This window comes from Taudactylus pleione, unplaced genomic scaffold (genome assembly GCF_031769625.1).
Source record: "Taudactylus pleione unplaced genomic scaffold, aTauple2 ptg000201l, whole genome shotgun sequence".
Lineage (NCBI taxonomy): Eukaryota > Metazoa > Chordata > Amphibia > Anura > Myobatrachidae > Taudactylus > Taudactylus pleione.
The window spans coordinates 31,345,357-31,361,039 of record NW_028284603.1 but is presented as its reverse complement, the minus strand read 5'-3'; the positions used below and the strand labels follow the sequence as shown (position 1 = coordinate 31,361,039).

The 15,683-nt window shown below is 42.6% G+C and overlaps 1 protein-coding gene across 4 annotated transcripts in view; it reads left to right on the top strand.

The window, feature by feature from the left end:
• SANBR (SANT and BTB domain regulator of CSR) overlaps window positions 1-9,724 on the top strand; it is a 79,121-nt gene extending 69,397 nt beyond the window's left edge. For all 4 annotated transcript variants that reach the window (XM_088477552.1, XM_088477553.1, XM_088477551.1 and 1 more), the window contains 3 exons: window positions 1,419-1,507; window positions 5,477-5,568; window positions 9,535-9,724. In XM_088477552.1, coding sequence (XP_088333678.1) covers window positions 1,419-1,507; window positions 5,477-5,568; window positions 9,535-9,571 — 218 coding nt within the window. In that variant the 3' untranslated portion in view covers window positions 9,572-9,724. The remainder of the gene's footprint in view (window positions 1-1,418; window positions 1,508-5,476; window positions 5,569-9,534) is intronic.
• Window positions 9,725-15,683: the final 5,959 nt, after the last annotated feature.

The following is a 15,683-nucleotide window of genomic DNA, read 5'->3' as shown; positions in this document are numbered from 1 at the left end:
ATCTAACCTGATTCCAACTTTGTATCCCTACAGTATGTATGAGTAGGTAACCAATTCAGCTTATTTTAGGAACCTCTTTCAGACATAGGGCCTGATGCCGAGCTGGAAGTACAATGAGCATACCTACAAAAAAGCATTTATGGAAAAAAAAAAATCAGTATATTTGCTTATATGCCACTGCATCTTGCACATGGTCTTGTTTGTTACTACTCATGATCATCAGTGTGCACCTACCCTGTACTAAATACAAACAATATGCCTCCAAATAGGTGTATTTTTGCTTACATCCAGCACTGCATAGAACATACCCTAACTGCACATTGCCTTTGTGAGATCGCCCTATTGCAACCCAGTTCTGTATACACATTCAACTCTGCATCAGCCCAATAATATAAATAGGAACCTAGAGACACAGAAACTGGGTACTTCTCACAATCTGGGTACTTTTCAAAATCACAGTCTGGAGTAAGCATTGAAAATAATTTAAGTGATGTGTTCTTTAAAATAATAAACAGTGATTTTCTTTTAGGACATAGCATAAAGTGTAGTGTCCAGTCTTTGTTGGGTTAAGCAGTGGTAGGCAACCTGTGGCACTCCAGCTGCTGTGGCACTCCTGACAGCATGTCCTGTCACAGTTTTAGCATGCCCTTTCTCCCCTCCTCAGTCTCCCTTCCAACCCTCTGCTTCTATCTCCCACCTTTCATGTTCCCCCATTCTCAACCACCTTCCTCCCTCCATGGCCTTGCTACCCCACCACTAAGCCCCACTCCCTCCTGTCTCTTCCTGTCACCTCCAGGGCTGCCAAGAGAAATCCAGGGGCCCGGTACAGCAACTTCCCGGGGGCCCCCACTGGAGGGGAGTGTGACCACAGCATGTTGGATGCACCTCTTTGTGGGTGTCTCTAGCATGTGAGAAGCACCCACTAACAGGTGCATGGCACAGCTCCCAGCAGCTGTCACAAACTGTAAAGGGGCATCCGATAATGTAAAGTTAATTAATGAAAGTCTCATAAGCAAGTATAGCATGTCTAATAATCACCATCCTCACAATGTTAGTGAAGTTGCTAGTCCTCTTCTGTTTCAATACACCAAACTACAGAATATTTTGTTACCTAGGAGACTGCCAGGAAATATGATGCCCCAATAAGAAGCACTGTGCCCTGCAGAGTATTATTCATAACAGCTTTCAGCAAAATAATGTAGATATAATGTGCTGGACAGAGTTGGCTGGATGTATGTCTATAGTAATACACATGGTTCCAATGTACATATAATTTTGAATCTTACATTTATATGCCTTATTTTGCCTGTTCTTAGAATTAAAAAAATATTAAATTCTGATTGATTTCTAAATCTTCTACACAACAAAAGGCAAACATCAATCAAAGCAACTAAAATGTTGATGTCCTTTTGTTGCAGACCAGAGAAGGATGACGGAAATCACAGGTCACCTGATCAAAATACGACTAGGAGACCTTGAACGGGTAAAAGCCAAAGATGGGAAGGAAGTAAGTAGAACTGATCTAAAAGGTTGTTCCACATATATTGTTATAGAGAATAAAATACAATAATAAGCCCCTCTCCCCTGCATTGCCCTCCTGATGAGTCTAGCAAAGTCAAATAAAATACATAAAACATTTTTTTTATTTCTAAGGGTTCAAAAACGTGTCTGAACAAGCGCCATTAAATCTGATTTATTGCTTTATGGCAGTATGTAACCACTCCAAAGTACCACGAACAGCCCTTACCACCAATTGTACTCTGTGTAAGGAGTACGACATGGTTTGTCACAGATGGACATCCGGCAGTAATTCTTTAATTTAAATTAAACAATGGTTATAATCATCTTTCACTGGTCATTTTATTTTATTAAATCAAAATAATGACTGACCTGATGAGGAGAACTACATGTTCATGATTTAAAAAAATAATTTACAGGCCAGTACAATTCAGTGTGCTACAATAACACAGTACTGTACATTGTACAGGATGATCATTATACCAATAGAGGGTGCTGCTACAATATAAAAATAGATTCTAGGATATTTAAAATAAAAATTAAAATACATTTTTTTAATACAAAATAGTGAGTGTAAGTTAAAGTTGAACTTGTTTCAATTCATTACCTTACACTCATCATTTATAGAAGCTATTTAGAAGCCAATAGTGGGTGTTACTGTAAAACAATACAGGATGATAATGATCATTGTCCAACTACAGTATTTTACAGGGTCACAACATATATTTAAATAGTCACAAACAGCAACATTTACTGACCTGTTAATTGCAAATTCAAATAAACGAGTCGAACATGATGAGGTGCAGCAAGTACTCATGATTCTGCTGTTTAACTAAGAGTAGTTTTGATGTCCTAATATGGACACTATACAGTGCACCTCATTTACTAAGCACACAGTGGGGCTCATGTAGGCTTGGCAGTATTTGGTCTATATCACAAGTGTAAAATGCTCCTCCCAGATAAATGCACGTTACTTACATTGCAGAGCTGTCCTCATAGCAAGGCGGTGCAGCTCAGCAAGGGTGCAAGGGTGACACATGGACCTGGATTACATATTAGTATATGTGCTTGGTTTACGCCAGTAGATGTGGCTTGACAGTGGTAGAAGAAATTACAGACCACAATTCATACACAATTTATTCTATGTCTGTATAAATAATAAAGTGACATGTAAAAGGCAATTAAAACTATTCGCAACTACAAAATGAAAGGACTAATTAAGGTCAAATTAATACAAACATCCATTGTCTTCCCCTTTAATAGATGAAATAGAATCTGCTTTCGTGCTGCAGACTGATTACAAATATCAATGTAACAATGTGAATAGATTGCACAGTCATACTAGTGGCCACGTCATCATCATCATTAGTTTCTATTTTTCTCCATGGGTTGAACGTCTGCAAGTGATCCGCCACGTGACAGGTGCATACTTTTCTTTAGGGTGGTCCGCATTTTACACCAACACGACCTCGTACTTTTCTAACGCTTAGAGGCCCCCTCCATCTTCCAACGCTTTGCTAAATGAAAGTTGTGAGTGCAAGGAAAAAATAGGACGGATAGGTGAGAATATTTGGTGCGCATGCGTAGCAGAAAACATGTCAACATGCAAGGAAAAATAGACCAAATTGCATTTTTGTACAACTGTACATGAGCCCCCGCACAGAGCAAAAAAAAACCTTGGCTTGCAGTGTTTGTGTAGATGGTCCCACCTGTCACTGCTGTCAGGAGGCTCCTCCACAAGCTACAAGTTATAGGAATTTGGCGAGAGTTGGACAGATTCGAAGAAGCACACTGTGAGCAAAGGTAACACTTCTTCATTCTTTAGAACCATCTCTTTCATTAAACAAAACTTCTCAGTTTTCCTCCTAAAATACTGCTTATTTCATCTTGATTGGTGGCTCACATTAATAATGAGATAGTTGACACCTGGAGTGCATTATTACATGTGGCACTATTCTGTGTCTGTACAACCGAATTGCATAAAATGCACGCCAATAAAAGTAAAAATGTTGAAAAAAATCATCAAAAGTTGATGATTGGAGATGGCTGTGAGCCCTTCCGTTTACCAAGGAACACCACTAAATGTGCACCCTGTATTATATTTCAATAATCTTGCTCCACAAAATGTAATCTAATTTTTGCACTGCTCTGCAAAACTAGTCACACCATTGTGCCTAATCTGTACGTAGCAAGGTGCCCTCATTCCACGTAAGTCCTACCAGCAACCGCTGCAAACTTCTGCCTCACCGCAAATGCCTCCATCCTGCTCTGGAAACCACTACACTTTTCTGGATATCTAGGAGCACCTATGCAAATAATGGAGCAAAACACCACCAGAGAGGATATGAAGCTAATAAGTTTGTACAAGCGCCTCGCTCAGCCGCCAGTCTTCTCTCTCATGGTGTCTTCATGCCCTCTCTCTAAGCTATAGGCAACACTATCCATACCTACTGTATTAAATGGTCAAAGAGGGGGGATGTAACGATGTAACATTTATTTTCACATTTTGCAGCTTGGTGGTAATCAATGTAGATCACTATAAATAGCACTATGGCTTGGATTTAGTGTAGGTGACCAGCAGAGATTTTGGAGCCAATGGAACAGTTTTATGTACCTAAATTTCCCTGTCATTATATAATTATATATATATGTGTGTGTATATATATATATATATATATATATATATATATATATATATATATACAAAATATAAAATGTGTGTATGTATATATATATATATATATATATATATATATTTATATATATACATACATATACAGTCAGGTCCATAAATATTGGGACATTGACAGAATTTTCAGATTTTGGCCTCTATTCACCACCACAATGGTTTTGAAATGAAACAAACAAGATGTGCTTTAACTGCAGACTTTCAGATTTAATTTGAGGGTAATTACATCCAAATCGGGTGAACAGTGTAGGAATTACAACAGTTTCAATATGTGCCTCCCACTTTTTAAGGGGCCAAAAGTAATGGGACTATCAACTCAAAAGCTATTCCATGGACAGGTGTGGGCTATTCCCTTGTTATTTAATTATCAATTAAGCAGGTGAAAGGTCTGGAGTTGATTCTAGGTGTGACATTTGCCTTTGGAATCAGTTGCTGTCAACTCTCAATATGAGATCCAAAGACCTGTCACTATCAGTGAAGCAAGCCATCATTAGGCTGAAAAATCAAAACAAACCCATCAGAGAGATAGCAAAAACATTAGGTGTGGCCAAATCAACTGTTTGGAACATTCTTAAAAAGAAAGAACACACCGGAGAGCTCAGCAACACCAAAAGACCTGGAATGTGTAATTCCTACACCGTTCACGTGATTTGGATGTAATTACCCTCAAATTAAATCTGAAAGTCTGCAGTTAAATCACATCTTGATTGTTTCATTTCAAAGCCATTGTGATGGTGAATAGAGGACAAAATATGAAAATTCTGTCAATGTCCCAATATTTATGGACCTGACTGTATATAAAAACAAAACAGTTGGGAAGTGTGCAACTAATTATTAATAATATAGTTACTATTGAAATGTATTCCTCTGAGGGAATAAAGCTACAGAAGTATTCTTATTAGAAAAAAAATAACTTTACAAATATATGCATGATTTAATTTAAACAGTTATATTTTCAGTAAACTTTTAGGTAAAGTTTCAAAAATTAAATCTGTTTAACGTAGAATGTTACAGTACTTACATGGGATGTAGAATGTCACTTATATGGGATCCAGTGACCCACCTGTTATGCCCCCTGATATCTGCTTGCCTGAGATGAGACTGCCTCGGTAGGATTAAGTATAGTCCCCGATATCTGCTCCATTCATGCAGATAGTGAGATGCTATTAAGCTGGGACTTGGGCAGTTTTTTTTTTAATGTAGCCTTACAATCTGCTTAACATACGGAAATTGTAATCCATTATGATCATGTTTTTTCATGTAACTTAGCATGCAGGTGGAATTTACTCCAGACTCGAAGCTCAAATCAAAGCCTCTGCTCAATCCAATACTCGGCATAGTAATACTGAAAAAAACCCCAGGTAATATATGTGCTTATCTATATCTTACTCTATATTTAGTTGTTCAGCTCTATACAGTACTTAAATAAATATCAAGTGTCAATAAAAGTAATAATAATAAAATGTTTGGTTATATATAATGTAAGTACTGTATTCCTCCTCATTCAATTTGTAGAGTGAAAAATGGAGGCGAGCCGGTTCCTTACATAATGAAGTATGAGTGGTGCCCCTTATGCAGTGCCCCTATGCAATGCCCCAGTATTAGTGCCACAGTAATAATGCCCCCAGTACTAGTGCCCCTAATAGTAATGCCCCCTAGAAGTAGTGCCCCCAATAGTAATACCCCTAGTAATAGTGCCCCTAATGATAATGCCCCCTAGTAGTAGTGCCTATAACATAAATGCCCCCAAATAGTAGTGCCCCTAATAGTAATGCCCCCTAGTAGTAGTGCCCCTAATAGTAATGCCCCCTAGTAGTAGTGCCCCCAGTAGTGAAGCTGCTTACAAAAAAAAAAATACTACTACTTACCTTAAACCCCGCTCCCGCGTCTGCTGCCTCCGGTCTGCCCGGCTGCTCTTCTGTCTGAACTATGGGAGAGATGTCATGATGTCTATCCCATGGTGCACTGCACTTACTGCAGGAGCCGGAAGCCGGAGCTCAGGAGTGAGGTCCAGCCTCCGGCAGGTGGTGCAGGTAGGGAGCCGGGCACCCGCTGGTAACAAATCAAAACCGTGGGCCACGGGTTGAAGAGCCCTGATCTAGGGTGTCTGTTAGTTTATTACATTTAATGTCTTTTATAACCCATAGTGAACAATATCCAGTAAAAATTGCCTTTATAGCCCCATCCTGAGGTGCTAAGAAAGACCAAGCTTAAATTGAGTCAATTAGCACAACACATGGTAGAAATTCTACCTAGCTCCCGGCGCTCATACAAATTAAAATTATGATCGGCCTAAAAAACCAGCAGCAAGTGTGTGAAGTTTGGTGCTAACTGCAATATAGATAAATCGTTTATAAAAAGTAAAAATGACACTGCCCAAGGTTCTAGTCTAAATTAGCCACGAAAAGCTGAGATCGGCGAAAAACGAGATGTTTTCGCCTCACTCAAGTGTTTTGAGGCAAAGTTTTCGCCTGCTTACTCGATGCGCACACCCGCTTTTTGCCCTATTCGATTGTAAAACAGGCGAAAACGTATATGGGAGAATGCATGGAATAGCGGAACCGGCAAAAAGGTCAGTTTATTGGGGGGAAATCAGTCTGTACCCCCAATAAAGCCTAACTCGCCCGGGAAATCAATACAGAAGTGTATTATTAGCCATAATAAAAGTAATTAAGGATCTTATTTTGCGTCAAAAGGGCAGTTTTATGAATATTTGCATAAGTGTGGAAAAATGATATTAAGCAATGTCTTTTATGAAAAAGAATTGCTGTAGTTAAATTGGGGATACATGTAAATGGATATTAGTATATTTTGGGGTTTGTAAAGTGTAGAAAAAATAAATGTTAAAAATATACCTGCTGCAGCCGGTATGCAGTCGGGAAGCCGGCGGACCTAATCCCGACAGCCAGCTTCCTGACTGCTTTATCCCGGCGAGGGTTAAATGACAGGCGTCTAAATCTAGACGCCTGTCATTTTACCGACGCCAGGAGACCGGCGCCTGGCATCCCGATCGAAGTGATGCTGGGCACCGAGCGCGGACAGCCGCCGGGGGGGGTAGGTTTAGGGCTTCCGAGGGGGACTTAAGGTTAGGCATCCCCCCAGGAGGTTAGGGTTAGGCTAGGGGGAGGGAGGTTAGGTTTGGGCACTTGGGGGGGGGGGGGATGTTAGGGTTAGGAAGCCCTAAGGGAGGGTTTAGGGTTAGGTGGTTAGAAATAGGTTAGTGAATACTTACCTTCGACGATCAGGATTTCCTCCTCTGCCGGGATGCCGCTGTCGGGATTCCAACCGCCAGGCAGGGGTAAATCATACTGATTCCCTGCAGCTGCTGCAATCCTAAAAGCACCTGTCCCATCCATACTGCACCCCAAAGTACCCGTCCCAGTACTTAAGCCCCATTTTACAGCACTTTTTACATTTTCGCCCCAAAAATGCCATGTCTTTTTTTGGGGTGGATTAAGATAATTTTTTTATTTTTTTTTGCCTAATTAGCCATTAGGGGGGTGTCCAAAGGGAACCAAGTCGCCCTATTTTTTACCCCAAATTATGGATTTTGCACTTCTTTTCTCCTGCCTTTTGGTGGAGAAACTTTTTCGCCTGTTTGTGCCTATGGAGTTTTCGCCTAGGCGAAAACATCCTGGAATTGAATATGGCGATACTTTGAAAACAGGTGAAAACCGTGTATCCTCAAACTTGCTTTTCGTCTCTAATTGAATACGTCAGAATAAAAGTGGGAGGCTACAAACAAGTACCAATAAATAAGTCAACTTTATATAAAAATAAACACACTGTGATATATGAATTAATACCGAAATGGTACCAAACAGAGATACATAATAGCAATATAAAAAAACACAATGTAATAATGATATAATGTTGCTTTTTAAAAACCGGTTCCTCATGGACCAAAACTTTAGATTCCTGCACAAGTTCCAATATATGCGTGTTCTCACCAACATGCTTTGTAAATATCCAGGATCTGTTGACCTCCAATATCATCTCGAAGCTGTTGATACTCAAATCTACCTTTCCACCCCTTACCTCTCCCCCTCTCTCCTCATCCGTATCTCCAACAGTCTCTCTGCTATCTCTTCCTGGATTTCCCAGCACCTTGTTAAACTTAACATGTCTAAGACTGAGCTGATCATCTTCCCACCCTCTTCCATTACCTCACTTTTCGCAATTTCATTATTGATGGCCAACTATCTCCTCTAGCCCCAAAGTGCACTAGTTATCCTAGACGCCTCCCTCTCCTTTAAACCACACATTCAGCATCTCTCGCAGTCCTGCGGTTTCCATCTCAAAAATATTTCCAGGATTAGACCCTTCCTCACCCTGGATGCTACTAAAACCCTCATCCACTCCTTGGTCATCTCCAGATTGGACTACTGTAACCTTCTCCTAGCTGGCCTCCCAGACTCCCACCTCTCTCCACTACAATCTGTCCTCAGTGCTGCTGCTCGGCTAATCTTCCTTTCCATACGTTCTACATCTGCTTCCCCTCTCCTTAAAGCCCTTCACTGGCTCCCTTTCCCCTTCAGATGCCAATTCAAGGTTCTTACACTCACCTACAAAGCTCTCACACATTCCTCTCCCACTTAAATCTTTGACCTCATCTCCCTTCACACTCCAGCCCATCCACTTCGCTCAACAAATGCATGCCGCCTCTCTTGCCAACTCATTACTTCCTCCCACTCCCGCCTCCAAGATTTTGCCCGTGCTGCTCCCTACCTTTGGAAATCCCTCTCCCTCTCCCTATCAGACTCTCCACCTCTCTGCAAATCTTCAAACGGGCTCTCAAGACCCACTACTTCATCAAGGCCTTCCAGCTCTCATCCTAACCCACTTCATGCTCTTTCCTCCCTACCTACCCCATCTGTGTCACGCCTGTCTGTCTGCCCCTCCCCTTTAGAATGTAAAGCTCTCTGTAATTTACTGGTTTCTTGTTCACGTATTAGTTTATGTACTCTGTAAGGTGCTGCGGAACACTTGTGGAGCCATATAAATAAAGGATAATAATAATATATAAGTTCATACAAGTAGCAGCCAGGGTGCCTTTCTGTCTGGTTGCACTAACCTAGGGAGATGGAGACTAAATAATTTTAATGACGGAAAAACACATGCATACGTCACTGTCCACAGTGAGTGAGAGGTTTGGCGAGGGTGTCTCTAAAGATCATCCATAGACTCCCGCTAAGCAGTGCCCCATGTGACACAGTTACAGTACCAGGCTCAAAGTATTTCTCAGACACGGGCGCTGCAGTGTCTTCAGTTATTGATACATTTATACACAATACAGTTGTTTGATTTATGTCATTTTATTTTTACAGGTCAAAACCTCGTTTTGGCGCAGGACGGCCAACGTAAACATGGATAGTGTATGACTTGTATGTATAGTGCTAAAATTTGTTTGGGATTGATGATTTGTCCATAAGTACAATATAATTATTCATAGTTTTAACTCTTGCTTGGCAAGTTTTTGCTTTCTGAAAGCTGCTCAGGTGTATTAGTTTAGCTGTAAATGCTCTTTTTAATTAAACTCATTTTAAAAAAATTTTGTGGAGTCAATTTTTGTTTCGAAGTAAAAAAAAAATTGTTGAAAGCTATTATTTTATGAATGAATTAATCTTTGTTGTACAGTTCTTGGTGCTATTTGGATAGATTTCCCAATTTCCCCAACAATTTTGAATTTTGAAGATAAAATTTACAACAAGTTAAGGGGTCTATTACTAAGTAGTGTTAGGAGACAGATTGATAAGTGATAAGGTGCCAGCAAATCAGCTCCCAACTGTCATCTCACAGGCTGTGTTTTAAAAATGACAGTTGGGATCTGATTGGCTGGCACCTTATCACTTTTCACTGTCTCCTAACACTGCTTAGTAAATAGACCACTAAATATCTGATGCAAACATTGGTTGGTCTAAGTAAATTTAGCTAGTAGACATCATCTGCCCCCACACACAAAACACATCATTTGGCTGCTAGGAAAGAGTGGAAGATGGAATTGTCTTCAGCCCAACCTTAGAACTCGTGAAGAAAAGTTCTACTGATTTAGCCATATCTTTCCACTGCAGCTTTACTACGAACAAGTAAAGGAGTGATGGAGTATTTCCTGCACCCAACATTGGATGCAGTCAGTGACACTTTGCGCAGCACTTAGCTGATGTCCAAAAGGCAACTTACAGAACAGTGCCCCTGACTGCAACATCACCAAATCTGTACAGTACAGAGCATTACTGTTTTCTAGAATTAATTGCATTCAATAATATTCAAGTGTCTTCTGTAGAATGTTAGAGGATCGGTCTGGTAGAAGTATAAGGTTTATGTAAAATCCTTCTCTCTATTAAACTAGTGAGACGAAGGGATCCCTATATTTAGATTGGAATTATCCATTAGCCGTTACTGTTCGCAGAGTGCACCAGCTAAAGAGATTTCTGATTAGTCACCTGGACATTTAATTGCTTTGTTTGGATTGATTTAGCTTTACACTTGATTTAGATTTACACCAAAGGTTCATAGAAAGCATTGTTAGAACAAAGCGCTGGACATCAATCTGTTATTATGTTGCTGCTTTGTGTGTAGTGTAATCAGTACAGAGGAAGAGTCAGGGGTGGAAGATGACCAGAACGTACTAGCCTCCTCTGTGTATGGATGGAATCACATACTGCTCCCTTAGGGCCTGATTCAGAGCCGGACGCTCTTAGAGAGGCCCTGATTCAGAGCCGGACGCTCTGACAGAGCGCTCGCTCTGAATCAGGGCCATCCTTCTTGATGGATGGCCCTGATTCAGATGACCACCCACAGCTATAGCGAGCGGCCAGGAAGATGGTCGCGATGGTCAAGACCATTGCGACCATCGGGCTTGCGACGAGACCCTTGTGGTAGGGTCTCGTTGCCGCAAGCCCTAGAGTGCTTTCGGCTCAAACAGAGCCGAAAGCACTCCCACTGACATCACTTGTGATGTCAGTGGGGCCGGCCCCAGACGGTAGGCGTTCCCATGGGAACGCCTACCGTCTGGGCAGCCACGCCCCATCACACCCACCAAAGGGGCGTGCTGTCACTCAACATCGACAGCACGCCCCCTTTGGTACGAGACCCGGAGCGACGGTTTGCCCGTCGCTATCGGGGTCTCGCGCATGTGCACGACGGAGCCGGCTCCGTCATGCGCATGCACACTGGGCCAACATCGACCGGCTTGTGAGCGCTCAGCGCTTGCGACCGGGTCTGAATCAGGCCCTTAGTTCCACCACCTACCATTAACTTAAGTCCCAGACGAAGCAGTCAGAGATCTAGGTTTCGGTAACCGCTACCATCCTCAGTGGTTATTGGCTGACAGCAGTTTAATTCTCTCACCTCCACAGAATCCAAACAGTTGGTGCAGGAAAGCTGAACACTATCAGCCTGTTCAATTGTTGGATGATACATTCAGTTTCCTGCCCGGTATTATGTTTATGTAACCAACCACATGTCTGATTATCATGCACAATAGATCGAGTATTAACGTAAATTATTCACAATACCTTCCAATTTGTGTGTGATAATATGGTTATTTTGAAATATCAAACATATTTCAGCCTCTAAATAATTCATTCTGATGTGATGATAAAGAATAAATGTATTTAATTATGTCCTCTGGTGAAACTTACCAGGAATAGGGCTTTTATAAATAGGGAAAAGTCCTAACTCCAAAGCAACATATATGCCTACCTAAAGCTCTTGTCAGTCTGAATTGCATAACTCCCATTAGTAACAAGAAGATGGATGGATGCACTTGTCACTTTTACCTCTGGAGTCACCCACGCTTCAGTAGGATCCAGGATGGTGTTGGGGTGACGAGGCTTCCTACCCCTGGATCACGGTATGCAAAACACTATGTCACGACCAGCCGGCCGATTCTCCAGATACCTCAATCTGAGAATCGCCAACTGTGACTTATGGTTACCTCAGCACGTGCGGTTACTCTAACACGGTTCTGCCACCACCAATGAAGTTCACGGGAGTCGTTAGGTTCTCCCCTTAAATCTCAATATGCACTTACATATAGGTACGTAGCTTTGACCTCACAGGCTCGTGAATTCGACAAGAACACGGAGAATACACTGGATTAAGAATGTTTAATCCGAAAAATATTTCCACGGTTATTGATTACAGAAAAAGGTAGTACAAATATGGACAATACAAATATATCACAAATAGGTTTCAGATAGTAAGAGGAATTAAAAATGAAAAAGAACCCAGAGTCTTTACATCTAGACTCAGTCGTGAAGGAGACACAGGAGCATTGGATTCCGGCCATTCGTCAGGACTCTCCTTGGGCACAAGAACACTTATCACTGAGGGAGATGCATAGTTATACCCTCACAGCTGCACTAGCCCCCACCTTTGGGTTTTTCACTCTTTCATTGCTGTACACTGGGCATTAAGAAATCGGCCACACCCTTCCATATTGTCTATAGGAAGTAGGGGGTCTTGAAACAGTGTGAAGGGGTCTTTAGAAACCAATAAGCAGGTAACATAGCCTACATTCCTGTCATCTCCCTCCTAAAGGATTTTATATCCCATGACCTGGTTTGACCAGGTCTGATCATCTGCATTAAAGATGTATCTCTCCCCAAACTTTATGGCCTGTAGAGAGAAGAGATGGTTATCTAGATGCCTGGTTCCAGGAAGACAAATCTCCTCCAAGCTTTGTATTCCTACAGGTCAAATACAGGACACTGCCTAGAAACCATGTTGATACACACATTTATATATATATATATATATTTACATGACATCATTCCTGGCGATTATTCTCTGGAATAAACGCCACACCCCCCCCTCTGAAGATGGGCACAGGAGAGACAGTGATCCACCTATCACATTCTCTCCTGTGACCCCCACTACCATGTCTTCTAATGGCAGCGCAGCAGCTTCTAAATCCACCAAGGGGTCAGATTTCTGATCATTTTCATTTAGGTGACACATGGCTATTACACAAGCTTCCATGTTATGCCAAGCTATGAGCAAATTACTGTGGTGCACAGTCTGCCTCTTCCACCCATCCCCTTGTGCCAACATATTATTGATATCTTGGAGGTGTGGTACTAGTAGCTGGGGACTTTCCCAGGCAGCCTTTAGCTTGGTCAGCTGCATAGGGCTCAGCACCAGGCCCTTTTGGCCTAACTCAATTGTACCCTCCGTCATGCTGCAGTCATACCAGAGCTTCTGTTTCTCCTGAGCAGCATTCAGATCGTTCTGCGCCATTCCCCTTAGGGACTGCAACTCCTCCCTGAACGTCACCATGTATGACACCACTGACATTTCAGGGGGAATCAATTTACCTCCCCACTCTTTCCTAACCAAATCTAAGTGGTTGCACACCCTGCACCCGCATAGGAGTCCAGAGGGTTCCTGCGGCACATCGCAGTATGGCAAGAGGAGATGTGGCAGGAACCTCTCCTGGTCTCTTCCCTGGGATTTCACAAATGTCCTAAGTATTTGGTTTAGGGTGCTGGAGTGGGATTCAGACCGGTGGGAGTACTCGGCAGTACCTAACATAGACACAACCTTCTCATCAACCTTAGGGGTAGACCATGCAGTCATAGCCTCCACCATGTCTGGTTGTGGGTGAAGGATACCTCCTTCTACCCTGTGCCTTGAGTACGGCACCTCACTCATGCCTTCTGGGCAGTCCTGGGCCTCCAGCTCATCTGACCTGGTCTGAATCACTGCTGGTTCAGGTAGGGAGTACTTCCCTTTATCACTCTGCCCTGGCTCCATCTCCTTACACAGTATCTGGGAGTGATCATCGTCAATCTCTAGCTCCCTGAGACCTACAACAGGAGAAGGAACTTTTGCAAACTCCATGTCAGTCATTGGAGACAACGTACAATCAGACATCACATTTTTAAACAGTTGGGTTACCAGCCTGCATTTCTAATTCAAGGGGTAGGATGCTTAACTGTGTCAGTTGTGGCTCTGACACACCCTCCTCCCTCACAGGATCATCTAATTCTGATACATTGCTATCCAGCATTCCAGTCAGGTCCTTATCCAACAGCCCAGTGGGGGGGTGTATGGCTCATGACTGGGTCAGTGGTGTGTGACAGGATCACAAGCACAGGCTCAGCAGCAGGAAGTTTGAGGCTAAGGTTCTCTCTGTCATAGTTAGTTGGGGCTAGAATCCTTTCCTCCCCCTCATGACCCATCTTAGCACAGAGATACATCACATTCTGGGAACTATGTAATTTGTCCCTGATACCTGGACCATCAGTTGCCATACAAACAGGGTTAGACTCTAACACATTACTGACCCTACCAGATTCCATCTTGAAAACTTCCTGTCTTCCTAGATCTGCTGGAATGAGGGTCTGTGTGTGAGGGTGGGGAGACTTTGGACACACAATATTACTGTCCTCTGTGACTGCTAGCAGACCACTGCTCATTCCTTCAGGGATTACTGCCCAGCTCCTCTGTGCTGCTTCCTCCCTGGTACTTACAATTATGGCAGGAGTCACATCAGACACACGTTTACACATTTCATTACTATCAATCCCTGGTACTTGTAATTTTTCCAGATCATTTGCTCCAGTGACTGGAGTAATTTCACCAGTACCATATACAGTGGGACACTCGGCTATGCCAGTAACTGCACCTTGTTGCCCAACCCTGACATTTCTCTCCCAAGATATTTCATTTTCAACAAAAATTATATCTGGCTCCCCTTCCTGGTATTCCTGGCTGATTCTAACATGTTTCCCTTCCTGGTATTCCTGGCTGATCCTATCATGTTTCCCTTCCTGGTATTCCTGGCTGATCCTATCATGTTTCCCTTCCTGGTATTCCTGGCTGATTCTAACATGTGGTCCTATGCAGCTTTGATAGCATCCCTCTGGACTACCTGGTCACTGTAACGAGTTAGGGCAGCAGCTGCCCCGCCCTTTCCCAAATCAGTGTCTGAGACTGACCTGTGTACAGGGAGGGAGGGGGGATGAGGGGGATTCACCTCTATTGAGCTGGTTTCCACACCTGCAAGGGTTAACTCACAGCCCCTGCGCTGCGCTGCTGTGGGCCGGGTCATTACTGTAAATGAAGGGGTTACATTGGACGCATTGTTGCATACAGTATTCACTCCAACCCCTGATGATGGTACATTTGCAATATCATCTGTTAACAGTACATTACACAGTTTTTCATTAGGGTACACCGTCAGACCCAGTTCTCCGGCCTGCGGCCTGTGGAACTGCAAAGGGTTATCTGCTAGAACAGAACTTTGTACATCACTGATACAATCACATTCATTTGTACTCATGCTGGGTCGGTCAGCAGGGGTCACCTGGGAAAAAACTGGGTTAGATTGTACCTTTGCATCATTTACAACATAATTCTCATTTACATATTTAGTTTGCTTTTTCCCCAAATCACACCCCAACAGTACTGTAGCAGGTAAATTGTCCAGCACCCCAACATCCCGGATACCTCTCCCAACTCCCCAGTC